The sequence below is a fragment of the Cyanistes caeruleus genome, chromosome 2 (assembly GCF_971803275.1).
Source record: "Cyanistes caeruleus chromosome 2, bCyaCae1.hap1.1, whole genome shotgun sequence".
Taxonomy (NCBI): Eukaryota; Metazoa; Chordata; class Aves; order Passeriformes; family Paridae; genus Cyanistes; species Cyanistes caeruleus.
The window spans coordinates 67,724,506-67,738,144 of record NC_141702.1 but is presented as its reverse complement, the minus strand read 5'-3'; the positions used below and the strand labels follow the sequence as shown (position 1 = coordinate 67,738,144).

General features: G+C 38.6%; 1 protein-coding gene across 6 annotated transcripts in view; it reads left to right on the top strand.

The window, feature by feature from the left end:
- The first annotated feature begins 420 nt into the window (after positions 1–420).
- FMN2 (formin 2) overlaps positions 421–13,639 on the top strand; it is a 157,730-nt gene continuing 144,511 nt past the window's right edge. For 4 of the 6 annotated variants that reach the window (XM_086877691.1, XM_086877692.1, XM_086877689.1 and 1 more), the window contains exons 1-2: positions 421–573; positions 3,539–5,531. In XM_086877691.1, the coding sequence (XP_086733817.1) occupies positions 3,590–5,531 (1,942 nt within the window). In that variant the 5' untranslated portion in view covers positions 421–573; positions 3,539–3,589. Of the gene's footprint in view, positions 682–3,538; positions 5,532–13,639 lie in introns of all 6 variants that reach the window. The other 2 variants (XM_086877690.1, XM_086877688.1) reach the window with 1 other exon arrangement.

Here is a 13,639-nt window from a genome sequence, read left to right as displayed (position 1 = left end):
TGTTGCACGGTGCTGATGGTGCAGCATCACTGTTGGGATGCTGCTTTGGGTCCTTTGTCTTGCCAGCACTCCTGTGGATTAAACCCCTTCCTGTGGGTCCTGTGGGTGAAGCCTAACCCTGCCCAAAGGCTTGGACCCCAGCAGGCATGGCCTGAGGCAGTAACAGGGTGTTTGTTGTCTTCACTCTACTGGGACTTGTTCAACAACTACTGTTGAGAGCAGAATGAAATATCACAGTCAGTAAAGCATGGTGAAAACTCATCCACCCCAAGAAAGCTGTGTCTCTGCTGAGCAGGCTCCCCTAGGCACCCCTCATTTCCTGCAGGAAGCCCATGTTTGCCACAGGTCCAAAGCAGCAGGATGCCAACTGGTCACCCAGCCTTTGTGTAAGGAATGAGAGGGAGAACTCCTGACCCGACAGGAGGGCAGCACTGCCTTGACTGGGCTCCAGGAGGCTGAGCCCTGAGCCCAGGTGTGGGCAATCCTGCTGCCCTTCCCCTCCCAGCTGATCAAGGGGGTGGGCGGGCAGTGCCGGGGGAGCTGCTCACCTTTCCAGAGAGGCTGCAGGAAATGGTAACTATCTTGAAAATAATCCCAGTCCCATAACAGGGTTTTGTGTTTTTAACAGGAATGTGCTATTGTGGAGGTCTCTGGGAGCGCAAGGACAACGTGTCTTGAGTTGTAAGTTTTGACTCTCCTCTGTGTGTTGCTATTTGCATCTCCTGAGCTTAGGAGGAGAGAGATGAGGAGGATCTCAGCTTGTAGTCTCACCCCTCAGTGATTTTGGTTGAGCACTGGCAAATACTGAATGAGCCAGGCAGGCAGGCTCCCTGACTAGCCTCAGTAGTTTGTTGTCAAAAAAAGCAAACAAGGAATAAATTATAGTAACTCAGAATGAGTTATTATCACTCTTTAAAATGAAATATCCTTCTTGAACACCTCAATCCCTTCCTTTTTTCTATTTTGTGTCTGTTGAAAATATCTCCTTTTTTTATGTAGAATATTAAATACCATGTTACCTTTTAAAATGTAGCATATACTGATGCCAAAATGTTCTGGTTTCTTGCTTGACTTTTGATAACATGTTTTTCTCTAGAACTTAAAAGACTGGCTGAGAATAAACAGACCCTAAAATATTAACATTTGTTTTTTATTGTAATATATTTAATTAATTTAGAATATATTTAATTAATCATTTATATTTAATTAATATTTTGAATATATTTTAATTTTTATATATTAATTAATATTTTGAAAATATCTATGGCTATACATTAGGTGGGTTTTTTTTAAGAACTGACTCATCAGGATATGCTGTATGAAAACTTATAGGAAATAATGTTCCTACAAGATTGAAACTATTATAAGCTTCTAGTATCTAATTAAAAAATGATGATTGATCTTTAAATTGACTCTCCTATAAGCCTAGCTGTGTCAATGAGTTGGTTTGGGAACACAATTTGCAGAGTAATCACTGCTGGTTCGTTATCATTAGTTGTAATGGAAGTGTATTGGATCTGCCAGGCAAGATCCCATGTTTACAGAGAAGGAAGGAGAGGGAGTGTTTCAGAACATTACACTAATTCTACAGTTCACTTACACTCAGACCATTCTGTCTTTATATTACTCCTGCATGATGTTAATTTCTGGCAGATTTTAGTGGAAAAAGGGTTTTTAAGTGAGGTTGGAAGATACAAGTACTCCAGTTGTAATCAAGGCTTAGATCCTTGTCAGTTCTAGTCAGGTAACATACCCATCAAGGTATTATTCTACTACAGTGGTTCTCTCAAACTGTGCCTTAATTCTTACTGTGGATCTTCAGTTGGACTGAAATTATATGTGCTTCCAAAAGCCTTTTGCAAACACGTAATAATGATGTAAGGGGTAAAATACTGCAACAATGTAGAAAGTAAGAAGGATAACAGAAAGCAAAAGCAGGAATAGAGTAAAAAAGCAAAATCACATAATATGCTTTTGCAAGTTTTGCTATACTAGGTCTTGTTAGTATATATTTTTAAGTGTTAAAAGTGGAAAAAAACTATGTTTGACTTGGTTAGACAAGGAAAAATAATTAAAAAGAACCCCAATTGCAACAAAATGATCCCACTGAGTATACAAAGTCATCTGATCCACATAAAACACTCAAGTTTTTGTAGACAAGAGGTTTCTTATGCTTGAACCACAGGCCCCTCAGGACAGGGCTTGCATCAGAGCAGTAAGTGACCAAGAAGCAGAAGGAAGAAATTTTGATAGTTCAAAAAATTAATTTGCATGTGTTACAGTGTTATTGTTTCCAAACCAAATAAACAGTAATTATTTGCTGTTTATATAACCAGAGCCTAGATTTGTGATGGTATTTAGAAATCTTTGGGGAAAAAATGTGTGTGTCTTGGAGGGACCGAGAGGGTAGTGGGGAGGATGCCTGTGTATTTTTTAAAACGTGAATGATACTCCTTCTTTAATGCCTATTAAGGCAGAGGAAAGAAGTGAAAACTCTTGTAGGAATTACATCAAATGTAAGATTTAGATAAACCAGTACAAGTGGAATGTGTTTCTCTGGAATGATGTATTCATTTCAGCAATCCCTGATGAAAGGAAAACTGCAAGGCTTGAGGAAGTTCATATCCATGAGGAAAACATAGTCTTTCACAGAAACTGAACAAAATAGATTGGGCAGTTTAGAGATGGTAAATTATAAACAGAAAATCTATCTGATTACTTCTTGTTTGGTGTTGAACCGAGGTATTGGGCAGCTGAACAGCTGATCCAACTTGGCAGTTTGGCTTTCTCAAGTCCTTTGGTTTCTATTCCAGTTTTTTTAATTCTCAGTTTTAATAGTGGAAGGAAATATTTGTCTAGAAGTTCAGGCAATGTATTTATGAAATATTGAAGTTTATACATCTAAAGCAAAAATGAAGGAGAAGCAGCAACTGATTAAAACTTTTGCACAAACTTCCAAAGTAGTTAAGAAGTGTCAGCATCTAAATCAGTTATTAAATATGTAGGGTGAAATAGAGGAATATTTTACTGTATCTTTTTCCTCAGTAGCATTTGAATACTGCTATTTTTCTTGTTTTATCTTGTTTCATGCCAGATGTTCTTATCAGGGGAAACAATGGTGATGTGTTTTAATATTGATGAGTTGATTCTCCTGGGAATAACAGTATATCTACCTTCTCAGAATACAAATTGTGGGAGCCTTTTTATAGCGTAATTACCACAATGCATTGAATTTTAAGCGTAACTCTTTAAAACCGTGGAAAGAACTTTCTGTTTATTGTCTTCATTTTATCTGCTTTAAAATGAGAATGACTCTTCTTTTAAAATTGTGTATTGTTTTGGTGGCCTTTAAAAAGCAAACATATAAATCACCAGAGGTATTGTGTAATCTGTCAAAGCAGCATATGCTTAAGCACCTTATAAACTATTAAATAATCATGATATTTTTCTTTCCAAGTTTGTTAGTTGATTTGTTTAAGCAGTTGCAGAATAATTAAAGTACCTCGCTTTAATCTTTTTGTGTCCTTTTTCCCTTCAGGAGCTGGAAGTACTGAAATTATAAATGATTTGGTGACGAGCTGAGCTTGCAATGCAGGCAATAAAAACCGTGGAAAAAGAGGTGACTTTTATAAAGGAAACGCTTTTCACAGAATCCTTCCTGAAGCAGCCAGAGTGCAGCAGGAGCCGGGCGAGCAGGCAGCTCCAGGAGCAGCAGCCATTGGAAGGAGCTGTCTGCAGCTCTCAGTGCTGCACTGAGCATGTCCCAGCGGAGCCCAGTGCCAGCAGCACATTATGCAAAAAGGCAGCTCTAGCAGATGGGAGAGAGGCACAGCAAGCCTTTGCCTCACTTGCATCACCACCGCTTGAAAACAAACCTGGATCGCTAGAGGGGATCTCGCCGGCAGGCCGAAGGAATGAAACCCGGGAGGATGGCCTGATTGCCGGAGGTGGTGCACTGCGAAAAATCATGGGGAATCAAGATGGGAAGCTAAAGAAAAATACAGGTGATGTGCAAGAAGGAGGAGAAGATGCCTCTGGGCCCAAGGATACGGACGGCACAAAGAAGGTATCGGGAGGCAGAAGGGGACTGGGGAAGCATGCAAAAGGAGGCGAATCGGGCAAGAAGAAGGGTAAGTCGGACTCCAGGCCCTCTGTGTTTTCAAATCTGAGGATCAGAAAAAATCTGTCCAAGGCTAAAGATGGGAATAGCAGTTCACGGGAGGATGTTTTGGAAAGCCAGGCCTTGCAGCCTGGGGAGCTGGACAGCACTCATTCAATTGTAGCCAAAACTCCCGATATAAGCATCTCTGCAGACGAAGGGGGTCTCTCAGACACAGATGCTGAACATTTTGAAATCAGAAATGAAACTGTTCCAGCTGCTGCAGAGACACAGGATGGACAAAGGACCAGCTCTGGCTCTGATACGGATATATACAGTTTCCATTCAGCCGCAGAACAAGAGGATTTGCTTTCTGATATCCAGCAAGCTATTAGACTGCAGCAGCAGCAGCAGCAGGGGGCAATTAACATTGGAACTGAGGACCTCGCCACCAAAACAATGGGCCGACACATGGCTAATTCTCAGGCAACCCCCTTAGATTTTGAACGTTTTTTTTCGGTAGCTAGCACTGAGAGAGAGAAGAGCCCAGACACCGAGGGGGCTTTTCCAGCGGTATCGGAAACCGTGGGAAACATTCCCGTCTCCTGTGCGACTGAACGTGAACCGACAGGAGCGGTAAATGGCACAGGCTCTCCTGGAAGCGGCTCGACTGAAACACAAGAACATCAGCCACTGGTTGAGGAACAGCTCGTTGCTGGAGTGGATGCTGTAGCCAGTGAACTACAAGATGGTTTGAATAGAACTGCAGTAGAAAACGGGTCTGAGACACACAGCTCCTCACAACCCTTTCCAACTTCAGTGGCAGATGCTGAGGCTAAAACTGCTGAAGTGCAGGCTGTTGATTTTCAGGACTCAGTAACAGAGGGTGGTATTTCAGATGCAGGCCGTGATCGTGCCGCTGAGACTCAGGAAGGGAGACGCGCTCTGTCAGGCAGTCAAGAGGAGCTGCGCAATGGTTTGTCCACAGAAATGAAAAATGGCAGTTTGTCCTCTGAAGGAACCGCAGACAGCCCGATGCTTGGTTCCCGATGTTTTAAGCCCTATCTAATTAATCCCTGTTACATCAAAACCACCACTAGGCAACTGAGTTCTCCCAACCATTCACCTTCTCCCTCCCCATCCCAGAGCCCGCTTTTCACCAGGAGGCAGGAGTCCTTCCACAAGAAGGAAAAAGTCTCGGTCAGGAAGAAGAGGTCTGCTAGTTTGGCAGGTTTGTTCAGTCGCTCTGCAGACTGGACAGAAGAGGTGTCTAATCACAAAAGCGAGGTAACGGAGAAGGTGAGCTCTGCAGACTATTTGGAGCACAAGGGGTTTAGAGAGAAATTTCAAACGGAAAGAGTGCCTTTGACTCATTCAAGGAAGTCCTCAGGGGTCCAGGCTTCTACAGAGACATTTCCCAATGTCTTTTCAGGTGAGTGATATGTATTAACAGTTGTTTTGGGTTTTTTTTTCCCCCCACAACAGCTTTGAAAATATTTTTAAATACTTTAATTCCTTGCATGCAATACTTTGCATGCATTATCTTCTTTATGTGTGCCAACAGCTTTAAAATCCAAGGCCTGATCTTACAAACACAGCCACATTTCATCAGTCTGGCAGTACTGCCAGTAAAGGAAGTGCATAACTCTTTGAAGTTTTTCTTTCTACTTGTCTCCTTTGTCTACATCCTGTAGGAAAAGGCTGAATGCCTTAAATTATTCTTGTTGAAAAATGCTAAAAGCTGCACTGTTGTAGGCAGACCAACTCTCTTCATAAATAGATCTTTCAAATATAAAGCTTTCTGTAACCAGGATCCTGTTTGGGGTTTTCTTATGCTAGGTGCTTTTCCAGTGTACTATAAACATATGAGAGCTGCACCTGGTGTTAGACAGAGGCAATGATGAGGATTTGCTTAGTACAAAAAGGAAAAAGCCATGCAAGCACAGATGGACAGCACTTCAGAAAGGAACCAATTTCCTCTTCAGAAGGGGGCAGGGGGAGAAGAAAGAAATGTTAATGCATTGAAAGGCAGCAAAAACAGGGGAGGAGAAGGGAAACTGGGGGTTGTACGATTTTGGTAACTGTGACAGGCTGCTGCTCAGGCTACATAAGGTGACTCATTCAGTTAAGTATTCTTTACCTTGCCTGTTAGACAGCTTGCATCCTGTCACGAAGACATGGGAATAGAAAGTTCACAAATGAAGTAGTGTGAGTAGATGGTTATATTTTCCTTCTGAGTTTTTTTTCCCTTTCCCTTCCCCGCATCTGAATTTTATTTCTAAAGGTAATATATTCATAAATAGGAACACTTCTGCCACATAGGAGGTATTTATGGAGAGAAAACTCAGCAACATATTACATGTATTTTCACTTAAGGAACCTGTAGAACATAAGAGAACATACCCTAACAGCACCTGCTATTAGATAAAATAAGTTTTGTTTTGAATAAAGTCACCTCTAGATGCATGAGGACAGCAACCATATATGTGCACATGCTCTTTCAAAAATGGAGTGAGATTTTTTTTGTGGTATTATGAAAAGTAAATAAAAGAGTATGATTTATGAAGTAAATAACTAAAATTATTTTCTATGTTCAAATCACAATGCTTTCATTCTTCAGTAGCCTTGATCAAAAGTTCCCAATTTCAGCCTAGAAAATTAGAATTCAAATTTTTTAACAAAGAAAAGCCAGTCCCCTCTGAGACTAGCCCTCTGTGAAGAGAGCTGAATCTTTTTTTGTTTTGTTTTAAATCACTTTCATCTGTTTACTAATTTCAGACATGCTACCTAAACTTTTCCAGTTTGAGGTGTTCACTGTTTTCATATTTATAGCATATAAAATGCACACTTTTTTTTTTTAAGCTATCAACATTTGACAGCTTATAAGCAACCCAGAAAATTTTTAATTGCCACATCAGTAATTGGATTTTATGGTGGTGCTATGATGGAAACAAATTTTCTGTGGCAAGCTTCAAGAACATGGTATTTCTTTTTTAGATACCTGATTTCTGGAGAAGTAGACTTTTTCACATTTCCTCACAAGGTCTTGATTTACTTACTAATAATTTTTGTTTTGGTTTGTTTTTTTTCCCACCAATGCTTTAGACTGTTATTGTGAAGGGACCAGTGTCCAATGCAACAGTAGTTCTGTCTCTTATGGAAATTACAGTGACCCTCATTTGCATGTACATACCAGCTGTCTTTACGGGCAGAGGACAATTATATCTTTCAGTTCATGCAGAAAAGCTTAAAGTGAGGGAACTGGAAATGACTCATCTCTGTTTGGCCATTCATAGTTTTAAAAATGTATTTACAAGCTAAAATTTATCAAGAATATAAAAATAACAACTAGTGTACATAAAAAAAAGGAAATTAAACTTCACATTACTATTTCCATAAACTGCCATTGCTGTAAGAGCAGAAAATCCTCTTTTAATAAACCATTCTGTACAGCAATTATTACAGAAATAATTTCCCTGTAACTTGATGCTACTTGTGAAAAATGTTGTGTTTTACTTGCATACATGAGATACTTTAATTTGGGGATTAGCATCAGGCTTTTAGAAATAACATTTTTTATTGTGGGATATTTATAGTTAAAAAAAAACCAAAAACAAAGCAAAACTAATCCCAGACAACTTCTTGCCTACAGCATTAAATCCCATTTTGTTGTTCAGTGACTGCAGTGCTGCTCTGCATTTCTAACTGGGATCAAGTAAAATATTCCACAACACTCTATCATCGATTTCAATGACAGCAGGTTCTATGCAGATGATTGGCCTACTTTTGCATCATGTTGTGGTTTGGCTGTGTCCCATTTGGTTTTCACAGTGAGCCATACTAACTCTTTAAGTCTGCTTTAATATAAAATGTAGATGGAAGCCAAGGACTTGAACAGCAGAGAATTTGCATATTTTAATTTTGCTTTATATAAGAAGGAAAGTACAGAATTTTGAATTTGATACTCTTCTTACAAAAGTGGTATGGACAAGTTTATGGGCATTTTGTAATTCAGGCATTGGATCTATTTCATTTTTTATGTGGACAGATGTATTTGAATTTGTAGTGACAGTAATTACAAGTTCTTGATTACCCAATGCACACTGGAGCCATGGTTTTTTATGGTCCCAGGAGAACAAGGGCTCAACAGTAGTTGGTTCTCTCACTTTGGTGTGTGGCAGTGAATGATTTGCACTAACTTGAAGTGAGTATCTTAGTGGGAAAATGAAATTTATGTTTCCAAACATTAACATAACTGAAATGAAAGAGCCAATAGACAGATTTTTAAAGGATTTAATTCTTGCATTAATTTGAGGTGCAGTGATTTCAGAGGAGCTAATAAGGGTGTCTTTTACATAAATTGAATGAGTCCCATCAGCTGCCCCAGATGGTAATTAAACTTGTCCCAGACAAACCCATGCCCTTCCTAATCTCTGCTGGCTGGTTGTAACACTTGCTGCATGAAGATCTTTCAAACAGATAATTTAACTTTAATTTCTTTTTCAGAGATTTATGTTTTTTTCTGCTCTATCTGTAAAGAGGAGACAAACAAAAAGTCCTGGTTACCATAAAACAAAACCTGAAGCCGGTGCTGTGCTTGTGTACTCATGTCTGATTTCTGACACTTTATTTCACTTTTGTACTGTGCTAATGCCATCTTCCCACTTGCAATTGCAGTGCAGTGCCTACAAAGGTTTAGTATAAATAAGTATGTGGAGACTTGAAAAAGTTGGATCAAAGTTTGTTTCTGAGACATAAAGTAGATCTTTCTATCAAGGCTTTTTTTTTTTTCCTTTTTGATTCATGTGATGCTGCACACAATATGGATTTGTATCTGTTGGCATCCTGAGTAGACTGTTTATCATGCAGCTGTTATTTAAGATTACTTATGTTTTGCTGTTTCACTGCTGATGTTTGTTAGCAGTAATACAAATGATTCTTTTATCAGATGGGTGTAGCCTCCTCTAAGGGAGCTGCCCAACAGCAGCCCTACATGTGGTATGTGATCACACGCTACACTGAGTGTTGCTAGCAAGTATCTGAAGGAGAAAATCCTCTTTTTGCCTTGTACACACAAAACTTGGGGTGAGGGGATGGCTCCAATACTGCACTTCAACTGCACTAAAATGTGTGTGAAAGTGGGCTGCAATATATTATTGAAAGTGTGCTGAGTGCTGATAAATTACTTTAGTGTTACTGTGCCAGCACTGCAATATGGGATTTGGAGCAACATGACTAATTTCACTGGAATTCAGTACAGCCACAGGCTTGTTTTGATGGGATCTCATGATTAATACTTTGATCTTTATCTAGAACTTCACTGGGAGTAGCAGGTTTTGGTCATGGGATTGAGTGGCTCTCTTAGGCAACCACATTCTGAGGTATGACTGGCAGCCTGATGTGCCTGGAGTACCAACATGTGGTCCTGGTTGTCTGATGGTCTTTTTTGGGGTGAAAAGGGAGAAAGAAAAAGGGAAAAATTATAGCTGAGGCCTATGCATCTCTGCTTGGTTCTGAGATGAATATCTGTCACACGAGACATCTATCTGGAACTGACCATTAAAGGATGTTGTGTGCTTCAGTGACTTCATTTATGTGAAATGAGCAGTGGATTATTCCAGTGGGAATAATTATGTGGAGTTTGTTTGATTATATTTCTTGGATCTAATTTTGTTTTTTTTTTAATATGTATGCATTTTTTAATAGCTTGGGGCATGGTTGGTCTATTTAAAAAAATAGCAAAAACAACTGTGTGTAGGACTTATTTGAAGAAAAAAAGAAATCATCTTTTTCTTGAAACAGGTCTCTTTTTTACCTGTACTGCTCTGTCTAAGGAAAAACAAACTTGGATTTGAAAAGCAACTCTAGAGATATTTTAGGCTGATTGTATATGAAGGATTAAGTTTTAATGTGAATCATGGCAATAAAAAACTACAGAAAAACTAGTTACCCAAGGTATTTTGTTTGTTTAGTGTTTTAATCAAGCTTAGGATATGGCCAAGTGTATTGAACTACTTCTGCCAAAATTTCAGCTTACATAAGGAGTAGCGGTGATGAACCATATATGTGTAGGTGCGGGTGACTGCAGCTCTGGTTATTTTTAGGAACTTTTAAAAACACCATTCTGTAGCAGTTAGCTGGACTGCAAGTTTCCAGAAACTTTATGCAGGCAGTTGATCTTTTTTGGGAATGGGGTGAGTTGGTACAAAGGGAACAGGGAAGAAGCAGAAAGAAGCTGTGAAAGGAAGGTGATGGACAGATGTTAGGACATTACATTGTGTCACTTCATTCCTGCCTCTTCATATGATAATAGAAGGCCAGTTGCATTTCATTAAGTGCTTTAGAAAAGGCAGAAAAGGGGGTTCAGGAGCTGTATCATGCTATTATTTTCTCTAAGAAATAGCAGCTTCCTGCATTCCTACAGTGCAGTTCATGTAAAGAAAAATTAGGGACAAGATGGGCTGTGTTACCTTGAGTGAAAAAATGTCTATTCTTCCTTTTATTTCCATCTTGCTGCTGTCCAGAATTTTTTATTCACACTGATGGAAATAGCTAGGCTTTCTGATCAGGAAGTAGGTTATGTTTTCGGATGCCAAACCTTGTTTTATTCTCAGATAAATACTGACCATTTCTTCTTTCATCTGTAGTTGCACAGCAGTAGGAACATTAAGTTAGCAGTTTTGCAATAGTAAGAAGCAGTGGTTATGAGATTGTGTAAACATCACAAGTTGTAAAAGTAAACTCTAATATGTCTAAAGCTAAATGTAAATACATAAATATAGAAGAAGTACATAAATATTGAGAATTTATTTTTTTTTGATGTCTTGACATATATAGCTAAGTAGAGGCAGGAAAGCCTAGTCAAAATGAGATTTATTGAGACATTCTTATTTGCCAGTATAAGTATGAATTTTTTGGCCTTGGGATCTATATAAATGTTATCAGGAATGCCAGAGCTCCAAACCTGGTGTGAATTTGAATCAGGAGAAAACACTGACAATTTTACTGTGGAACAAATTACAGAAGGCACCTTGCATTCTAGAGTTCTTTTGATGCTGAGATCTGTCTCAGATGTCCCTTGAAGATGAAGAGATAGTATGTACCAGGGAAAAAATAACACCTATCCTTTCCTCTTCTTTACACTGATAAGGAAAAAAAAAAAAAAAATCACTGTAAGAAAGAAATCTGTGCTGTAGTAACACAATAACTCTATACATTAACATCTCTTAAAAGTCATGGGAGAAAATGGAGTTTTCATTTAAACAAAAAAAAAAGAAAAAAAAAGGGGGGAAAAAACCCAAGCCATTGCCTTCATTAAAGAGGTTGTGTATTCAAGTGCTATTTTGTCATGCAAAGAGTCAAGAAATAATTTATGCTGAGAAACTGTTGAGGGCAATATTTGCTTACAGCAGTGAAAGAATGTAAAGGTCCAGTTATAGCAAGGGAGCTGTTTTTCTTCAAACAAAGTCTAGAAGAACATATCGCCACAAATACGTAGATGTGCATATCTGGTTTTAGTTTTTGTGGGATGTAGTTCTAACTCTCTGCTTTTCCCCTTTCTTCATCTAACTGTTGTTTGTTATGGATGCAAAGAAAAGCTTTGGTACATCTTGATAAATATGGAAAAGCAGTTATTAAAGTTGGAGATTAGCAGGCCTTGTGAACACAGCTCCTGGAGGGGCAAGAAAGCTAAGGCATGCCTGGGAGCTAATGAGTAGGTTGAAGGAAATGTGTTATTTGTGTTGCTCTTTAAAGATCACCTAGTTTGGGTGAGTTCAGTTGTGTCTTGTGACTTGTGGCTGCTTGAGCATACACTTCAATTTACTTCTAAGGTAGAGATAGGCCAGACTGTGTTGAATGTGGAATAAAATGTTGAACCATCGGGAATAAAGTTTTGCAAAATTGGGTTGTAAGGAACAGGGTGTATCAGGTTGGACTGACGAAAGATGCTGCTAGGAATAGATGCCCAAAAAGACATCAGAGGAGCTTCATACTTTAAAAGAGCTAGACAGAAAGAATTGTGGCTTTCCAGCAGTCTGTGAGAACCTGGCACAGACTGCTGCTTTCACATCACAAATCACCACAGAAACTAAAAGGGTAAAGAGGACAGAATTAAATACTTGCTGAGAGGAAGCTAAGTACCTGGAAAACACAATATGAAATTTGCCAAAGATACATATGGTCCCTAAAGGATTTGGTAGACAGACACATATAAGTTATCCTTCATGAAAAATTGGTATAATAAAGAAGCTTCATAAATGTACCTCTGTAAGCTGCAATAATACTGCATTAGTACCTGAAGAGAAATCAAGGTGGAAGGACATAAGTAATTTAATGTTTGGGGGGGGGGGCATCTTGTTAATATTTTTAGAAAGGTATTTTGTACTCTGTGCCACGGCTATAATATAATTGAGAAATTGTCTGGCATTTAAAAATAATTTTAAAATCTTGAGCTTCTGAAAGTTCTTGTATGAAAGCTTCTGAAAGAGGTATTCTTATCTTTTCCTATATATGTCACATGTAGATGTCACTAAATGACATGTATAATTGACATCTAAAAAAAGGTAGGGACAAAAGAATAGTTTAATATTCTGTCTCAGCTTATCCTGTTATACATATGTCACATGTAAGAAAAAATTCACTGTGGGGGAAAGGTGTAAAATCTTAGTCACCATGAAAGCAGCATTTCAAGGAGCTTATGTTCAAGCTAGGGAGACAGAGTGCTTCACAGACTTGCTAATCTGAAAGAATGCTGAAAGCACCGTCACAGCCTATCACAAATATTTTAATACATTTTGGAGCTCTGATGATGGCAAAATTATAATAACTGCTTTTTATAAAATGTAAAATATTGTTATTGCAAATAATCAAGCCAGTTTTCATCATGTTTTTGACTGCAGCAGCAAGCAAGTCCTTGGAATAAATCTTGAAGGAGGAAATGATAAGATATAATTAACTATTGGGTATATGACAAAAGGGTAAAGAAATACAACAAAATGCAGCATGGTTTTAGCAAAGATCAATAGCATTTGATACATTGATAACATTTTATTTACAGCTACTTTCCAGACAGCACAAGAGTGGTAAGAAGGCATTCATCTGCATTTCCTTACGTAACAGTAACACTGCAAATCATTTATTCAAAGAAGAAAAGTCCTGGTGGTTTTAGATAAGGGACTCTGGCATGTTACTTCACTGCCACTGGAGGAACAGCATCATTTTGTCCTGCTCCCCCCAGTGTTGTGATTGATGGATCCTGTCAGGCTGCAGGAAGTTTATTACATAATTAGCACAAGCGTAGAACTGTGTCCTGACCTTTGCCCTGACCATCGCACTTGTGGGACTTGATATTTTCACTACCAAGTAAAATTGTCACTCTACTTCTGCCTTCCTGTATTATGACACGAATTTCAAAATTAGGAACTGAGCTGACCTTAGGATTTCATTCATCAGGATGAAGGTCTGCCTTAATTAGATTTTCATATGCTTTCTAGCATGATTTGTAGAAATATGGTGTATGTTTAAGTAATCTTATAATTT